This window comes from Hylobates moloch, unplaced genomic scaffold, assembly GCF_009828535.3.
Source record: "Hylobates moloch isolate HMO894 unplaced genomic scaffold, HMol_V3 SCAFFOLD_4, whole genome shotgun sequence".
In the NCBI taxonomy this organism is placed as follows: domain Eukaryota; kingdom Metazoa; phylum Chordata; class Mammalia; order Primates; family Hylobatidae; genus Hylobates; species Hylobates moloch.
The window spans coordinates 94,436,046-94,450,713 of NW_026652279.1; the positions used below are offsets into that span (position 1 = coordinate 94,436,046).

The following is a 14,668-nucleotide window of genomic DNA, read 5'->3' on the forward strand; positions in this document are numbered from 1 at the left end:
GTACTGTCAGGTTTATAAGGACAGAGATTCCTTAGTTATTTTGTTTTGGAATGTTTTTATATCATTGAGTTGGGGTTTTAAGAAAAAAAGTTTTTTTTTTCCTAATCTTCTGTATTTTCTGGAGGAGGAAAATGAATTATTAGGGATATAACAGTCAAATCCTTCTCAGTACAACACAGAATAAATTAGGAATTATTCCAGCGATTGAAGGCTCACCAATATCTTCCAATTAGATAGGTGTCTGTGTTTCATATCTTACATTATGGTACCGAGTGTAACAGGAAAAAGGATCCATATCTAAGACTCAAGTCAGTACTCCATTATGGAGACAGACAAATAGATATTATTAATGAAAGGTAAAGAGATTTCTTCAGAGGCTACTTGTTAAGGCACATTTTAAAATTAAAACAAAAACCCTTTGTACATATAAAAAATACAGCTGACTCCATGTTTTGATTTATGAAAAATAAATTTATTACATAACACCTTGTTTTTAACAATGTTCAATTATTTTTTATTCAGAATACTTGTGTCATTCATGTAAAATAGTTTGATACAGTACATTGTATGTTATAGGTTTTTTTTTTTCCTCAAAAATTCTAAGGCTCTCCTACTCCTTCTCCTTTGCTGAAGTAAGGGCACCCTAAACAACGTGCGAACAAGTTTTCAAAAGGAAAATTAACTGAACGAAATTTTAATAGCACTACACCAACCAGCTTTAAAATCAGGACGAAAATATTTGAATTGGATGCCGCACCTTTTTAAGGAAGTTATCATTCATGCTTTTTTCATCTTAAAGCATGCTCACAAATCAGCAACACCAACAGGAAAAATAAAACACTGTCTATGACAATCATTTTAGTTTGTTTGCTGAACCAAACAGGTTTATATCAATGACAACATATTTAATTACTATCAAATAGCAGCTTTAATACCAGTCAAGTCATAGATTGAAAATAAAAACAAACTTCTAAGTTGGAAGTTAATCTTTGGGAGTTTTGAAACCTTTCTGGAAAAACTATGTGGCTTTTTGTACTTTCAAAAAAATCCAAGCAATATTCTTGGTCAGAAAACACTGATTAATGTAGAAAATGAATCAGCCCACTGATAAGACACTAAAAAGAAAGGTGTACCAAAATAATCTCATTTTGAGTCTCAGTTATTTCGTTAACATATACTGTATGTTTCAAGTACCAGTTATACTTTGTGTCTGTGTGTGTACTATTGGTCAGATAATGTTGTTACACTGAAAAAATTCACCACATACGAAGACAAATGCTTGCCCCTAGCACATTCACAGCTTCAACTGCTACAGACTGTCACTGAAAAAAATGCATTGGTCAGTCTGAACCATGTCAAGTAAACTATGGAAGTAGCAAATCCACAACACAAACTGTGCTAGCACTTTCTTTTCAAGTCTAACTCCAAAATAGGTACAACTTGGAAGCCACTACCCCAATCTGTGAAAAGTGGTGGAACTTGGCTACTGGACATTTTGAAGATGTGGTTGTACAGTACATTCTCATGGCCCATACCAGGTTCCCGCGGAGAGCTGCACAGTCAGCCCTGCAGCAATCGCAACAGTGCATGGACAAGATTCCGATGCAGCTCAGTACCGATGTGTCTGATGTGAGTACTGTGGAGGCTGCTGGGAGGTAGCTGAGTATCCCATGCTGCTCTGCGGCTGTGATGTGCTTGGTCCAGGGTTGGGATAGGCAGCATGTGGATTGGAACGCTGGAAAGGAGATGAGGGAGAAGTGTGATTCAGGTGCTTCTAGGGGAAGCTCAATCCCAATATGTGACTGAAGTGTCATTATGTTTCAAGCAAGAAAGGATGTATAGGTTTTGTGCTGTGTACTAACTTTATAATTAAAGACAAAAACCCCAAATATTTTAACATCCTCTTCTCTTGAGGAAGGTCAGAAATATTGCTAGTAAATAATATTAACTAGGCTTATTACTATGCTGTGCAAATACATTTTTTTTCTACAGGAGTAACCCCTTTTTATGCTGTTTTGTATCTACTTGGTAAATTTGCTTGAGATGTTTACACAGAAACTTAATGATGTATACATAAAAAATTCAAAGCTTATTTACATGCTTTCTTCAGTAGAAAACTCACCCCCACACACACATGACTGAAGAATAAAAATGAGTATGATAGGAGAAGGTATCACAGAATCCATTTCTTTGGCATTAATACATTTTTATGCCCTTTAAACTAATTTTTTTTTCTTTTGAGACAGGGTATCACTCTATCACCCAGGCTGGAGTGTAATGGTATAATCATTGCTAGGATTATAGGCACGCACCTCCATGCTCAGCTAATTAAAAAAAATTTTTTTTTGAAGGAACAGGGTCTCGCTATGTTGCCCAGGTTGATTTCAAACTCCTGGCCTTGTGATCCTCCCCCTCAGCCTTCTAAACCAGTGGGATTATGGGCATGAGCCATGGTGCCTGGCCCCTTTAAACTATTGAATCTTATTTTCTGCTACAAGTTTATATACAAAAGTAAAAATATAACCACAGACATGTCAGAAGGATGGTATTCTCAATTCTAAAATGGCACAAAGAGAAAGAATGTGATGGTTTGGGGTTCTCTAATTTTGATCTGTTAGATTATTATTCCCATTCTCACACCTTTCTCTCATACTATTTGCTCCCAAGACAAACACTATAAAAGATTAACCAGAACTTATCACTTCTCTCTTTCAAAGCATATTTAATAAGACATATAATTCCAAATTCTGCCAATCCTAGCAAAGGTAACATTTTTAAAAAGAGTGGACACATGAAATGATAGTCACAAATACTATTTTAAAATTCATCCACAAAAAACCAACCACAACAATCACACCAACAAAGCAGCATGGCATCATTTTCTCAGTTCCAGAAGCGAAGGTCAGAGCACTGCTCTGCGTCCTTCTAAGGATGCCATCACCTTAGTGTGCAAACACATTCATGGGCCAAGAGAGATGCACTCTTCCCATCCGGAAAGGGAGAAAAAGATACTGGAACCAACAACTCCTACAGCTGTCTGCTCTTGGTGTCCTTGTTTAGCTAACTGGAAGAGAATTATGACTTGCACAACAGTGATTTCCATGGTGTGATGGGCTGGACTTCTCCCCTAACCAAAGGAAAGAGTTAATACCTAATTCTGAAAGTACAGTAACAAGCACTCGGGACCTTATCAGTTTAATAACATCTCTTTCTGTCTCTCTCTCTTTGTGTGTAAATAATTCTAATTGGTCAAATTTTCAGTATCCTTCCCACACTGAAACCTAGTGTAGTTGGGAATATGGTTAGAATAAGCAGCAGAGAAAAGGAGGTGGTATACAATTTTCAAAGAGGGTCTTTCCACAACGTAACTGACAATGCCATGATAGGATCCCTAAGTAGGCAACATAACAGCCTTTGTGGTCAGATCAAAATATGAGTCCCGCATCTATAGCTTGCTGGGGATCCATGTGAAAGTTATTTAACCTCTACAAGCCTCAGTTTCTTGAAATGGCTACAACACTTAACCTCCCACAGTTATCTCATTTAATCCTTACTATAGCTTCACATTGATCATTATCCATAGTCTACAAATGGAAACTGAGAACATCTGAATCACTTACTCAAGGATACAGAGAGTAAGTGACCAGACTGGGATCTGAAAGCCTATGTTCTTAATCATTGTGGAATATTGTTCCAAAACAATAGCTATCAAGCTCCTACCATAAGCTGGGTGTCAAGACATTTCATGTCTAATCTGACAACAGCTGCAAGTTAGGTTTTACTAGTTTCATTTTACAGATGAAAAAATGCCAGGAGATATTATCCTGCTTGTCCAAGGTCACACAGTTAATAAATGGCATAATTTGTATTTGATCATTCCAAGTCTGGTTCAAAAGTCTAAACCCTTGCTACCATACCAGTGTCAGTACTTTTCCATGCCAATAACATTTCATGTTAATGTATTTCCCTGGGTATACAGACGTCAGTATTTCTCAATTAAATCACATTTTCCCACGATCATAAACCCATATGTAAACACTGACATGCAGTCAATACAAAATAAACTTGGAATACCTGATAGTCTGAGGTCATGATAAGTCCACCTGAGGTAGTGGTAGGAGGAACAACTCTCACTTTCTTCAATGGGGGTCCCTGTGTGTGACTGCTGTCTTGATTCCCTGGGTGGCCAGTTCCATTAGTGTGGTTATTGCCCTGCTGCTGCTGCTGGTTCTTCTCAATTGGTTAAACAGAAAAAGTTCAGCTCAGAGGGAGAACAAAATATACCCACAACAGAAAATGTTATGGAGGCATTCACGAAACAAGAAGCTGCTAACAGTACTTTAATACTTACTTTGTCTCCTTTGTCATCAGGTTCTTCTTCTGTTAAAAATTCTCGTTTTGGGTAAGGGATTTGACAACCGGCAAAAACGCTGATCATGAGAAAAAGAAAAACCATTTCTGGTATACTAATCAATATTCCAAATGCTTCATTTAGGAGATTCTCATTTTAATCTTTTAAGATGAACTTTGTCTCCATATTTGCAAATATAAGCACCTTTCATGTAACTGTGACAAAATGAATCTTTTCTTTGTAACTAGTAATATTACAGCAGGCTACTTGAGGGCTTGAGCTGTATACAAATGATCAATAATCATCAAGTATAATTCAGCTTTCTTCTTTTATCCCAGCATTACTCTTCTATTAATACAGCCAAAATATAGATTCCAGCTGAAATATGTGTCACCATTCAAAGACAATTTTTGTTTTACCCTTCCTACCACATTTATTAATAAAACGAAAGATGGTATAGGGAACACATTTGGGAATATTTGCAATTTTGGAACATGAAACTGTAACCGCAGACAGTAAGGAGCTACAGCTTGCATAACCAACCTGTCACTGAATAGCTGGATCACTGCTGGAACGAATGTGATCAGCATTTCATAAAGCAAGAGATGAACAGGAATGCCTCTTAACTGGAAAGCCCCTAAATGACACTTTAATCAGCAAAGCTCATTTTTGCTTGTCATAAAGGATTTCCTTGGGTTCCCATATAAGAGGAGGAGCAACTTAAGAGTTGACAACCAGAAGAAAGCATACTCCAAAAACTCCATCATGCTGGTGAGTTAACTAGGCCACTTACTCTGACGTAGGAAGTGGGTCTTCTAAGAAATAGGGATCCTGCATAGCCTGTTCTGAGGTAATTCGCTTTATTGGGTCCATGGTAAGCAACTTCTGAAGCTGAAATCACAAATCATAAAAACATGACTGTATTGCTTCTCACAGTTATCGTTCAGCACATATGTGAAGAGGATGTATATTTTCTGGTGAATAACATCACAATTTGGAAAATATTTATTCCCCCAAATTAACAACAAAACTCCTAGTTGTTAAATTTAATGTAGTAATTCACACTTTAGTCATTCCAGTTTCATAATCTCACTTGTTTTACTCTTGCTTATGTTCTCTGACTAAACAAATGATCCCCACCCCCATTATCTAAATTGCTTTATCCAATTTAGAACAGGATCAAAATTCGTGTATTTTCTATTCTTTTTCTATTAAGATAAAAAAGCTGTTGTTACACACATAATACACTAACACATGTAGTGATTCATATTTAGATCCAAGTTAATCAAAACTGAATTAAATAAAAAAGTCAATCTCCCCATCACACCAGGCACATTTCAAGAGCCAAATGTGGCTAGTGGCTATGCTACTGCACTGTGCAGATCATCACAGAAAGTGGTACTGTGCAGTGCTGTTCTAGTCTAAATAAAAACGGTGATACACAACTTATAAAGTACACAGCTGTGTGATGAGTAGAGACTCTGAAAGTCAACTGCTCCATTCAAATCCTGACTCAACATTTATCAGCTGCGTGACATTCGATAAGTTACTTAATATTTTTGTTACCTCATTTGTCAAATGGAGATTAAAAATGGTGACTATTATCACAGGTTGTTTTCAGGATTAAATGAGTTAATATATGGAGAGCAATTATAATGGTGCCTAGCATAAAGAAGGTACTATGTAAGTGCTTGCTCTTATTGTTATTATTGCTATAAATGCCATGCTAATGTGAAGATTCAGTATTTTTTAGTTAAAACATAGTTCATTCAACTGGATTCTAATATGTGGTCTCTTAGTTTATATTCTGATCTAATGCAGTGGCTTTCGGACTTTAGGATGCATGAGAATCACCTGGAGAACTTCTTAAAACAGACTGCTGGGCCCTCCTCACAGAGTTTCTGATTGGTAGATGTGAGTAGGAGCCAAAAGCCTGCATTTCCAACATGGTCCTACATGATACCATGCTGCTGGACTGAGACTGCACTTTGAAAACCAATGAACTAACAGACACATTAAGACCTAAAAGAGGGGTGGCTCACACCTGTAATCCCAGCACTTTGGGAGGCCAACGTGGGTGGATCACCTGAGGTCAGGAGTTCAAGACCTGGTCAACATGGTGAAACCCCATCTCTACTCATAATACAAAAATTAGCTGGGTGTGGTGGCAGGTGCCTGTAATCCCAGCTACTCGGGAGGCTGAGGCATGAGAATGGCTTGAACCTGGAAGGCAGAGGTTGCAGTGAGCCAAGATCACACCACTGCACTCTAGCCTGGTGACACAATGAAACTGTCTCCAACCAAAAAGACTTAAAGAGAGATGACAAATTTTACAGGATAAAAAGACGCCTTTTTTTTTTTTTTTTTTTTTTGAGATAGAGTCTTGCTTTGTCGCCAGGCTAGAGTGCAGTGGCAAGATCTAGGCTCACTGCAACCTCCACCTCTTGGGTTCAAGCGATTCTCCTGCCTCAACCTCCCGAGTAGCTGGGACTACAGGCATGCACCACCACACCCAGCTACTTTTCGTATTTTTAGGAGTTTCACCATATTGGCCAGGATGGTCTCAATCTCCTGACCTTGTGATCGGTCCATCTCGGCCTCCCAAAGTACTGGGATTACAGGCGTGAGCTACCACGCCCGGCCGACACAACATATTTTAAGATGCAAATAAAACGCTAGAATGGTGAGATTAAAATTTAATTTTAATGATCTGATATTTCAGAGAAAGCACAATTTTATTTTTAGGGCTGAAAGGAAAGGCCTGAATTTGCTATTGAAAATACCCAACAGTTTTAATGGAATTATAATAGGGCTTTCCTAAGGGACTACTCAAGATTACCTCCAATTAAGATGGGTCACCCTGGTAAAAACAAGCACATAAGCTACAAGGAAGGTATATCTCTAGAGTTTTAGTGGTGATGGTAGCAGAGTCATCTTAGACTATAATGAGTAGCAGGGAATCAAGGAGAAGAAGAATTCCCCTAAGTCATGACTTCTAATCTTCTGCCACTATCATTATTTTATTAGAATCAGTAAGTCTATAATTGTGAAGGATCCAACTTAAACCTCTAATTTGGGTCCTACTGTAAGTACATTATAATAAACCATTATGTGGATAATATATTGTGTGGTAATATGACAGGTTAAGGATGACTTTTTAAATTGCTGTTAAGATATGAAATATATGATATAAAATGTGAACTGATATAATAATAAGTAGAAAATACAGAAGGAGAAGCAGTAGAAAGAGAAGAAAAAGGAACAGAAGAAATGTTTGCCAAATGGCCTGGCTGCAATAAAGGAAAGGTTAACCTCTTCAAGGTGAAAGAATTCTCATTTAAGAACTTAGGAATAAGGATTAAAAGAATTTCAAGCCAAGCAAAATACAACCTGCTTCCCCAAACTCCCCTTCTATGTGTTATAAACCTTTTTCTAAAACAAAAAACATTTTTAATTATTATGCTGTAACAACGGAAATTTTATTGTAAACAAAGCTGGTAATGGCTGAATATAATTTAATCACAAATTACCTTGTTAGTACACAGATTCAATTAGATTCTAGGTTAAATCATTTTTCCATTACACACTGATAAATATGGCATCTATCACATTCTTCCAGAAAAATCAAATAGCACATATAATTGCTGAAGGACTGTTAACATTTAAGGTTATAAGAGGTATTTTGGAAATTAAGAACTTTGTAAACAGTCTTTCAAAGAGCTGAAATACAAAACAATCTATCAATGGTGAGAAGGATTTTCTTCTTGATACTTCTCTGAAACTTTTAAAATTTTAAAGTAACAGACGAAAACAATACATGTAATTTTATAAATGTTTTGACAGATCTGTTACCATCGCTATCTTTAGAAAATCTAATGTGACCAAACATTAGTCTGTCAAACCATGATATGAGTCTGGAAAAGCAAATATTTTATTGTCTTTATTGGTATGCACTAACAAGATCTCTGCATTTACCATGAAAGCACTCTGAGTGCTAGCTGAGTAACCATATAAATCGATCCAAAAATGCCTCAGTTGGGCTAGACAATTAGGAAAAAATGCATTTCATTAATCCTGTTATCCAATGCTTACCAAGTGGAATGCTTTACTATCTGGTTTAACTTTATGTTTTTCCATATACTTGATAAGGCTGCAGTTGGTATACCTGAAAGAGAAATACTATGAAATAGCTATATTAGACTTGAGGTTAATTGTACATTGGCTAAAGTCCTTCTGATGGGAATTATTTTGATCATAACTGATATAAAATATATATTGAAAACAGTATGAGCATAAAATGAGTAGAATTAAATCATTTTTCTATTTCATTCAATATCCACAATGGTCACTTTTGAAAGGATACCGATGATTAAATGTAAGACAATTTCATGAATAACAGACACTAAACAGCTTTTTTTTCACATGAATTATATTTTAACAATTATTTTGAATAACATCTGGGTCAAAAGTTTAATTCAGCCTTACCAGTAAGTGTAAAATACTTTTGTCATAGGTATATAAACTAAACTCTCCCAATCCCTGGCTTTGCATTGTAAACAGGTGAAATATCCATTCTTTTCTGCTAAAACCTGCTTAAAATTACTGTAACCTAGATTGGTAAGCAAGTGGCTAATACCAAAGTTTATTTATTTAGATTCTTATTTATTCAGCTGTGATACTTCTCACTAATGTCTAGCTTCCAAAAAGTAGTCAATATGGAAAGACATGAATTTGTTTTATATCCAAAACAGCTGCTAGTATTAGTCACTTCTGTATATCATTTAAGCATCTTAAGAAATAAAGACTGTCATCATGAAAAATATTTATTAGAGTAAATAAGTAAAATTATTTATTAGAGTAATCTTATATTGAGTATTTTATTATGTTGAATATTCAGTCTTATACTGAGTATTCTGGTAAAGCAAAAATCAACAAGGAGTCTCTTTTTTTCCAACTTACGTATTTCTTCTGAAATCTTTCATTAATGTTGAATGTTCAGGCATCTTTTTTATATCTTCCCAATCTTTATCTGTGAAATACATTGACAAATTTTTATGTTGCCTAAGTTCCTATTCTTGAGAATTTTTAAAAAGGTTATTACCACGTTCATTACATTTCCTATCCGTTCAACCTCCACACAAAAAAGCTGTCTTCAAATAAATGTTCAGCAACAGTAAACATCTTGAAGTGTAAACACAATTCCTTATCCCTTATATAACTTTATACATCTGTTTATCTTTTTAAATTTTAAACTGCAAGCTTTCTGTATGTTTTACTATAACCTGCCTCAATTTCTGTCACTAGAGAAGAGTAAGTTATAAATATTTCTATTTATCTTATTAAATGTCCTATTTCTATTAGTAAAACTGCTTATTTTCCCTTTTCTACCAAATTTCTTGGTTAAATCAGCAATCAATTTCTTCAATGAGAAATCTAAGATCTTCCCCTCGGTGGCTTTAAACTATACTTCTTTTTATAATACAGCCCCCCTTTCACCTTGTTAAATATATTTCTTTACATAAGCAATCAATGGAAGAAGTGGTAATAACTATTTGCACAATAGGGGAGGATATAATTAGTATATCAATAAGTGGGCTGGTACCTTGGCTAGTCTGGTTAACATTACCCAAAACAACCCCAGCTCCTAAATATGTTAAGTACAAAACGTTTCAGCTACTTTTGCTGGCATCCGAGTTGCTCAAACAATACATGCTACATAATGTGTTCTCTCCATCACTGCCAATGGGTTTTCCTGAGAGTCTACTAGGTGCAAAGGACTGTCACAGGCAGCTTAACAGCACCTTTAGCGTTTTTTTTTTTTTTTTTTTTTGAGATGGAGTTTCGCTCTTGTTAACAGCCCAGGCTGGAGTACAATGGTATGATCTCGGCTCACCCCAACCTCTGCCTCCCAGGTTCAAGCGATTCCCCTGCCTCAGCCTCCAGAGTAGCTGGGATTACAGGCATGCGCCACCATGCCCGGCTAATTTTGTATTTTTAGTAGAGACGGGGTTTCTCCATGTTGCTCAGGCTGGTCTCAAACTCCCAACCTCAGGTGATCCGCCCACCGCAGCCTTGCAAAACCTTTAGCTTTTAAATGGCCTTTAGACGCTTGCTTTTCTTTGAACTTACTTGTAAAAATATTTGGTAGCTATCCTCCAAAGACATCATATATTGTAAACTAAACATACACTACACTCCTAAATGGAATTTTCTCCTTAACTATTTCCTTGCTCCAATTTCTCTGTTTTATCAATTTCTCAAGCTAGAAATTTTAAGATAATCTTTTAGTTTTCCCTTGTTTATACACTTCCTATAAAACATTTCCATCTGCCCTTTTTTCTCCATCCTTATCATCACTTACTTTCTGTCTGCAGCACTGCTACAGCTGGTTTCTGATTTCAGTTACCTCTTTTTAACTGATTTTTACCTACCACCACCTTACTAATCTTTCTAAAATGTAACATAAATCATGTCTCTAGTACTCAAGAACTTATGGATTCTCATTCTTTAGCTATCAAATCTAACCTCTGCTGCCTGCTTTCCAAGCTTCCTTATAAACCACCCTAACCTCTGAACCACACATTAAGAGTCGCTGATAGACATCTTCACCACATCTACTCCCTCACAGAAGCTATGCCTTTCCCGTGGGCTCAGAAATGGTGGACACATTCAGAAGCAGGAAGAAAAGAGAATTCTTCTGTCTCTACTCAAACCATACCTACTTTTTAAACATTCTACATATAGCAGTACAATGCAAACTCCAAGAGGGCAATAATCATGTCTGTTACATCATCAATAACTTTTTACTTAAGACAGTGCCTGGCACATGGCAGGTACTCAATAAATATTTACTGAATAAATAAAATTCCCATCACAACAGAGGTCTTCTCCAAACTGGTGACCAATTTCGGAGAAAGGCAGTATCTGTGTAGTTATTCTGCATTTACTGATAATTAACACCCTTACAAGGGAATGTAGAATTAAAAGTCTCAGGTATTATCTCTATTAGTCTTGAGTTTACAGTGACCTGAGAAATATTCCTAATAAGAAACACTTTCTACTAAGTACTTGACTAGCCAAAATTTAGGTGTTTTAAACAAATTCTCATTATTCTGGACCTCTGAGCAGTTTTTGGTGATTACCGTTCTGTAGTATAACTAGGGATTGAGATACAGTTGGAGAGATCTAATACCAGGGATAGGATACATGTAAACCATCTCTCTGTTGCAAAACAGCAGGCTAACTCACCGTGGGGTACTATGACTCTCACCCACATTGTGACTGTTCTAAGAGAAGACTTAAATGCTGTTATTCAATATAATGTGATTCTGTATAGTGTCCTAAATAGAAATAAGGTTCAAAATTTATATTTGAATGCCAAATAGTGGCAGTATTATATGTGCTGCCAGAAAAAAATTCCTTCTACTGAATTCATTTATAGTTTCTACTGGTAAGAGCTAAAGGTACCTTTTTAATACAGATATTGAAAATATTTTATCATTTCAAATATCAAACAACAAAACAAAAAAGTAAAACAAGATGAAACAAAAATACAGTCCTCAAATTCAGGAAACCCATAAATATTTTCATGCTGATATGTAAACTCTACAAATTTTGCTGTTTCTACGGATCTTTGATAAATGCAAGTCAAAAAACAAAGACTTGAGTAAGAGTAGCTTCCATCAGCTAAAAATATATACCTCTCCAACGAAGACATCTAAGTTCAAACAACAGTGATTTAAAAACAAAAACAAAAATGAATAATGTGTACCTGCAGGAAATCCCATTACATTGAATATTCTGTCCAGCTGGTCATGGTGATAAGGATTACTAGTTTTGATGTCCTCTTGTCGACAGTGAAATATTGGTTCTGACGTTAGTAGTTCTGCAAATATACACCCTATAGCCCAAATATCTTTAAAACAAAAAGAAAAAAAAAAAAAAGAAAGAAAAATAGGCAAGGAAAAAAGAAAAAGAAAGGTGCAAAATAAAGTGGTTCTTTCCAAAAGAAAATGCAATTTTATTTTCTTGGGGAGTGTTTTTTTCTTTCTTTCCCTAATAACTCATATTAATTCCTAAGCAATTATAATTATTAAATACCATGAAACATTATTATAAGTATACATTCCCATGCCCTCCACCCCGATTTTTCATTCTGTATACCTCCATACCACCCAAATGGTTTCACTCTAAGCCCAGTTAAATGTACTGGCTGTATTCTGGTGAGTTTTCAATGTCCAGGTGATACCTTCTCTGTGAACTACAGTAAAGCTGCATATGGAGCATGGGAACTACAACCAAAGAAAACTAAACAAAAACAAACGGAAAACCCAAACAGTATTTGAAATTGGGCACTCGCCTAACACAATAGCGTAAATTTTTGTGCTAAAATATTTTTATTTTATTTACTTGCTAATTTGCAAGGTCTAATAATTACCCTCTCATGTTAGCACTAATCAGTAAGGTGGTATTCCACCAAGAGACAATGCCCGACCTCAAAACGCCTAAGAATTAACAGCATTTCTACTTTAACAAAGTTTTTCTTTCAAAGTGGTTCTTGATGCTGTAAGCAGTATCAGATTTTGCAAATTTAAGTATTTAATACAAAGGACAGGAAACAAAAGCAAAATATTACTGTTAACATGGATTATAAATTCGGCCGGGTGTGGTGGCTCATGCCTGTAATCCCAGCACGTTGGGAGGCTGAGGCCGACGGATCACGAGGTCAGGAAATCAAGACCAGCCTGGCCAACATGGTTAAACCCCGTCTCTACTAAAAATACAAAAATTAGCTGGGCATGGCAGCACGCGGCTATAGTCCCACCTACTCAGGAGACTGAGGCAGGAGAACTGCTTGAACCCGGAGGCAGAGGCTGCAGTGAGCTGAGATCACGCCACTGCACCCTAGCCTGGGCGACAGAGCAAGACTCCATCTCAAATAAAAAAAAAAAGAGTTATAAATTCAAATGAATTATTGACAAAAGCCAGGCAAATGGGTTTCTCTGTACGCAACAAAGTAAATTCCTTTCATTCACAAGATACAGATTTACTTTCATTCATATTAAATTTGTACTCAAAAGAACTATTAGTAGAGGTAAGATCTATTTGCCAATGTAGAATTTAAAGCTGAAAATATTTTATTTCTACTCTTAACAAATCCTACACTAAGTACAATGGTGTGCAGATAGCAGACCCTCAACACATGGTTTTTGACTGACCTAATCAATACCTGTGACATATATAAATAACCAAAGGGAACAAATCAAAATTACTATTTTATCAAAGCTGATTGTTCAGATATGTTAATAACTGTCACTTAAACAGGAAATAAGAAAAAAACCTAAAATGAGAATTCCTAAATTCCAAAACTGGAATAGAGATATTTAATTTAATCTAAAATTTCACACATTTACATTTCAAAGTAACAAGTTAATCATCGATTTACTTAAAGATTCACACTGACTACAGCAAGTGATTTTAAAAAATGACATCGTATTTACATATCAGAGAACCAAGCCTAGCCAATACCATCATATGGAAAAGTCTCATCAAGAAACATAGGCCAACCTATTTTGTTTTTGTCATCAAAAGGCATACGGGAAAATTAATTATTTTGTGATTATTCTTTTTATATGGGTATACCCTATAAATTTAACTTTTGATAATCAATGGCCACATAGGCAGCTAAGTAGGATCATAAAAAGGGATCATGGATGGCTTTGCATGTTTAAAATTCTACTTACAGTACACCCAATAAACACTGTAACAATTCATCTGGTTAGTTATTAAAAATCCCAAAGAAGAAAATAAAATATGTAAAGGAAGATGAAAGGTAGGTAAAGTACTTAAGCTATAATTAAAGCTACCACTGCTCTTAGCTGAGAATACTGGCATATGCCTGTAGTCCTAGCTACTCAGGAGGCTGAGGTGGGAGGATCGCTTGAGCCCAGGAGTTTGAATCCAGCCTGGACAACACAGCAAGACCCCACTTCACAGAAAAAATGTATGCAAAGCTACACTGCTTTTTAAAGAAAAAGTCTGGTCAACAGGAAAAATAATGTATTGAACCTTGCTTAACTCCCTCCCATCTGGTAACTCTTCTGTCTTTATATCTGCTATTCTCTCTCACCTTTGTCAATTTTACCATTCTTCCTTTCTTCAAAATCCTGACCCATACATTAATCATTAACTCTGAGTCAGCTGATCAGGCTATTATTTCAGATACATTTCTAATTCTTGTAAATAAGTTTCTTTTTCCTACCTTTTTTTTTTTTTCAGATCGTGCCCAATTCATGGAAAGTCTCTTTAGTGTTCACC

General features: G+C 35.9%; 1 protein-coding gene across 5 annotated transcripts in view; it reads right to left on the reverse strand.

The window, feature by feature from the left end:
- Window positions 1–450: 450 nt before the first annotated feature.
- Window positions 451–14,668, reverse strand: part of CDK8 (cyclin dependent kinase 8) — a 155,681-nt gene continuing 141,463 nt past the window's right edge. For 3 of the 5 annotated variants that reach the window (XM_032150605.2, XM_032150608.3, XM_058437741.1), the window contains 7 exons: window positions 12,123–12,266; window positions 9,311–9,380; window positions 8,444–8,516; window positions 5,145–5,242; window positions 4,352–4,430; window positions 4,075–4,233; window positions 451–1,735 (listed from right to left, as the gene is read on the reverse strand). In XM_032150605.2, coding sequence (XP_032006496.1) covers window positions 1,610–1,735; window positions 4,075–4,233; window positions 4,352–4,430; window positions 5,145–5,242; window positions 8,444–8,516; window positions 9,311–9,380; window positions 12,123–12,266 — 749 coding nt within the window. In that variant the 3' untranslated portion in view covers window positions 451–1,609. The remainder of the gene's footprint in view (window positions 1,736–4,074; window positions 4,234–4,351; window positions 4,431–5,144; window positions 5,243–8,443; window positions 8,517–9,310; window positions 9,381–12,122; window positions 12,267–14,668) is intronic. The other 2 variants (XM_058437740.1, XM_032150606.2) reach the window with 2 other exon arrangements.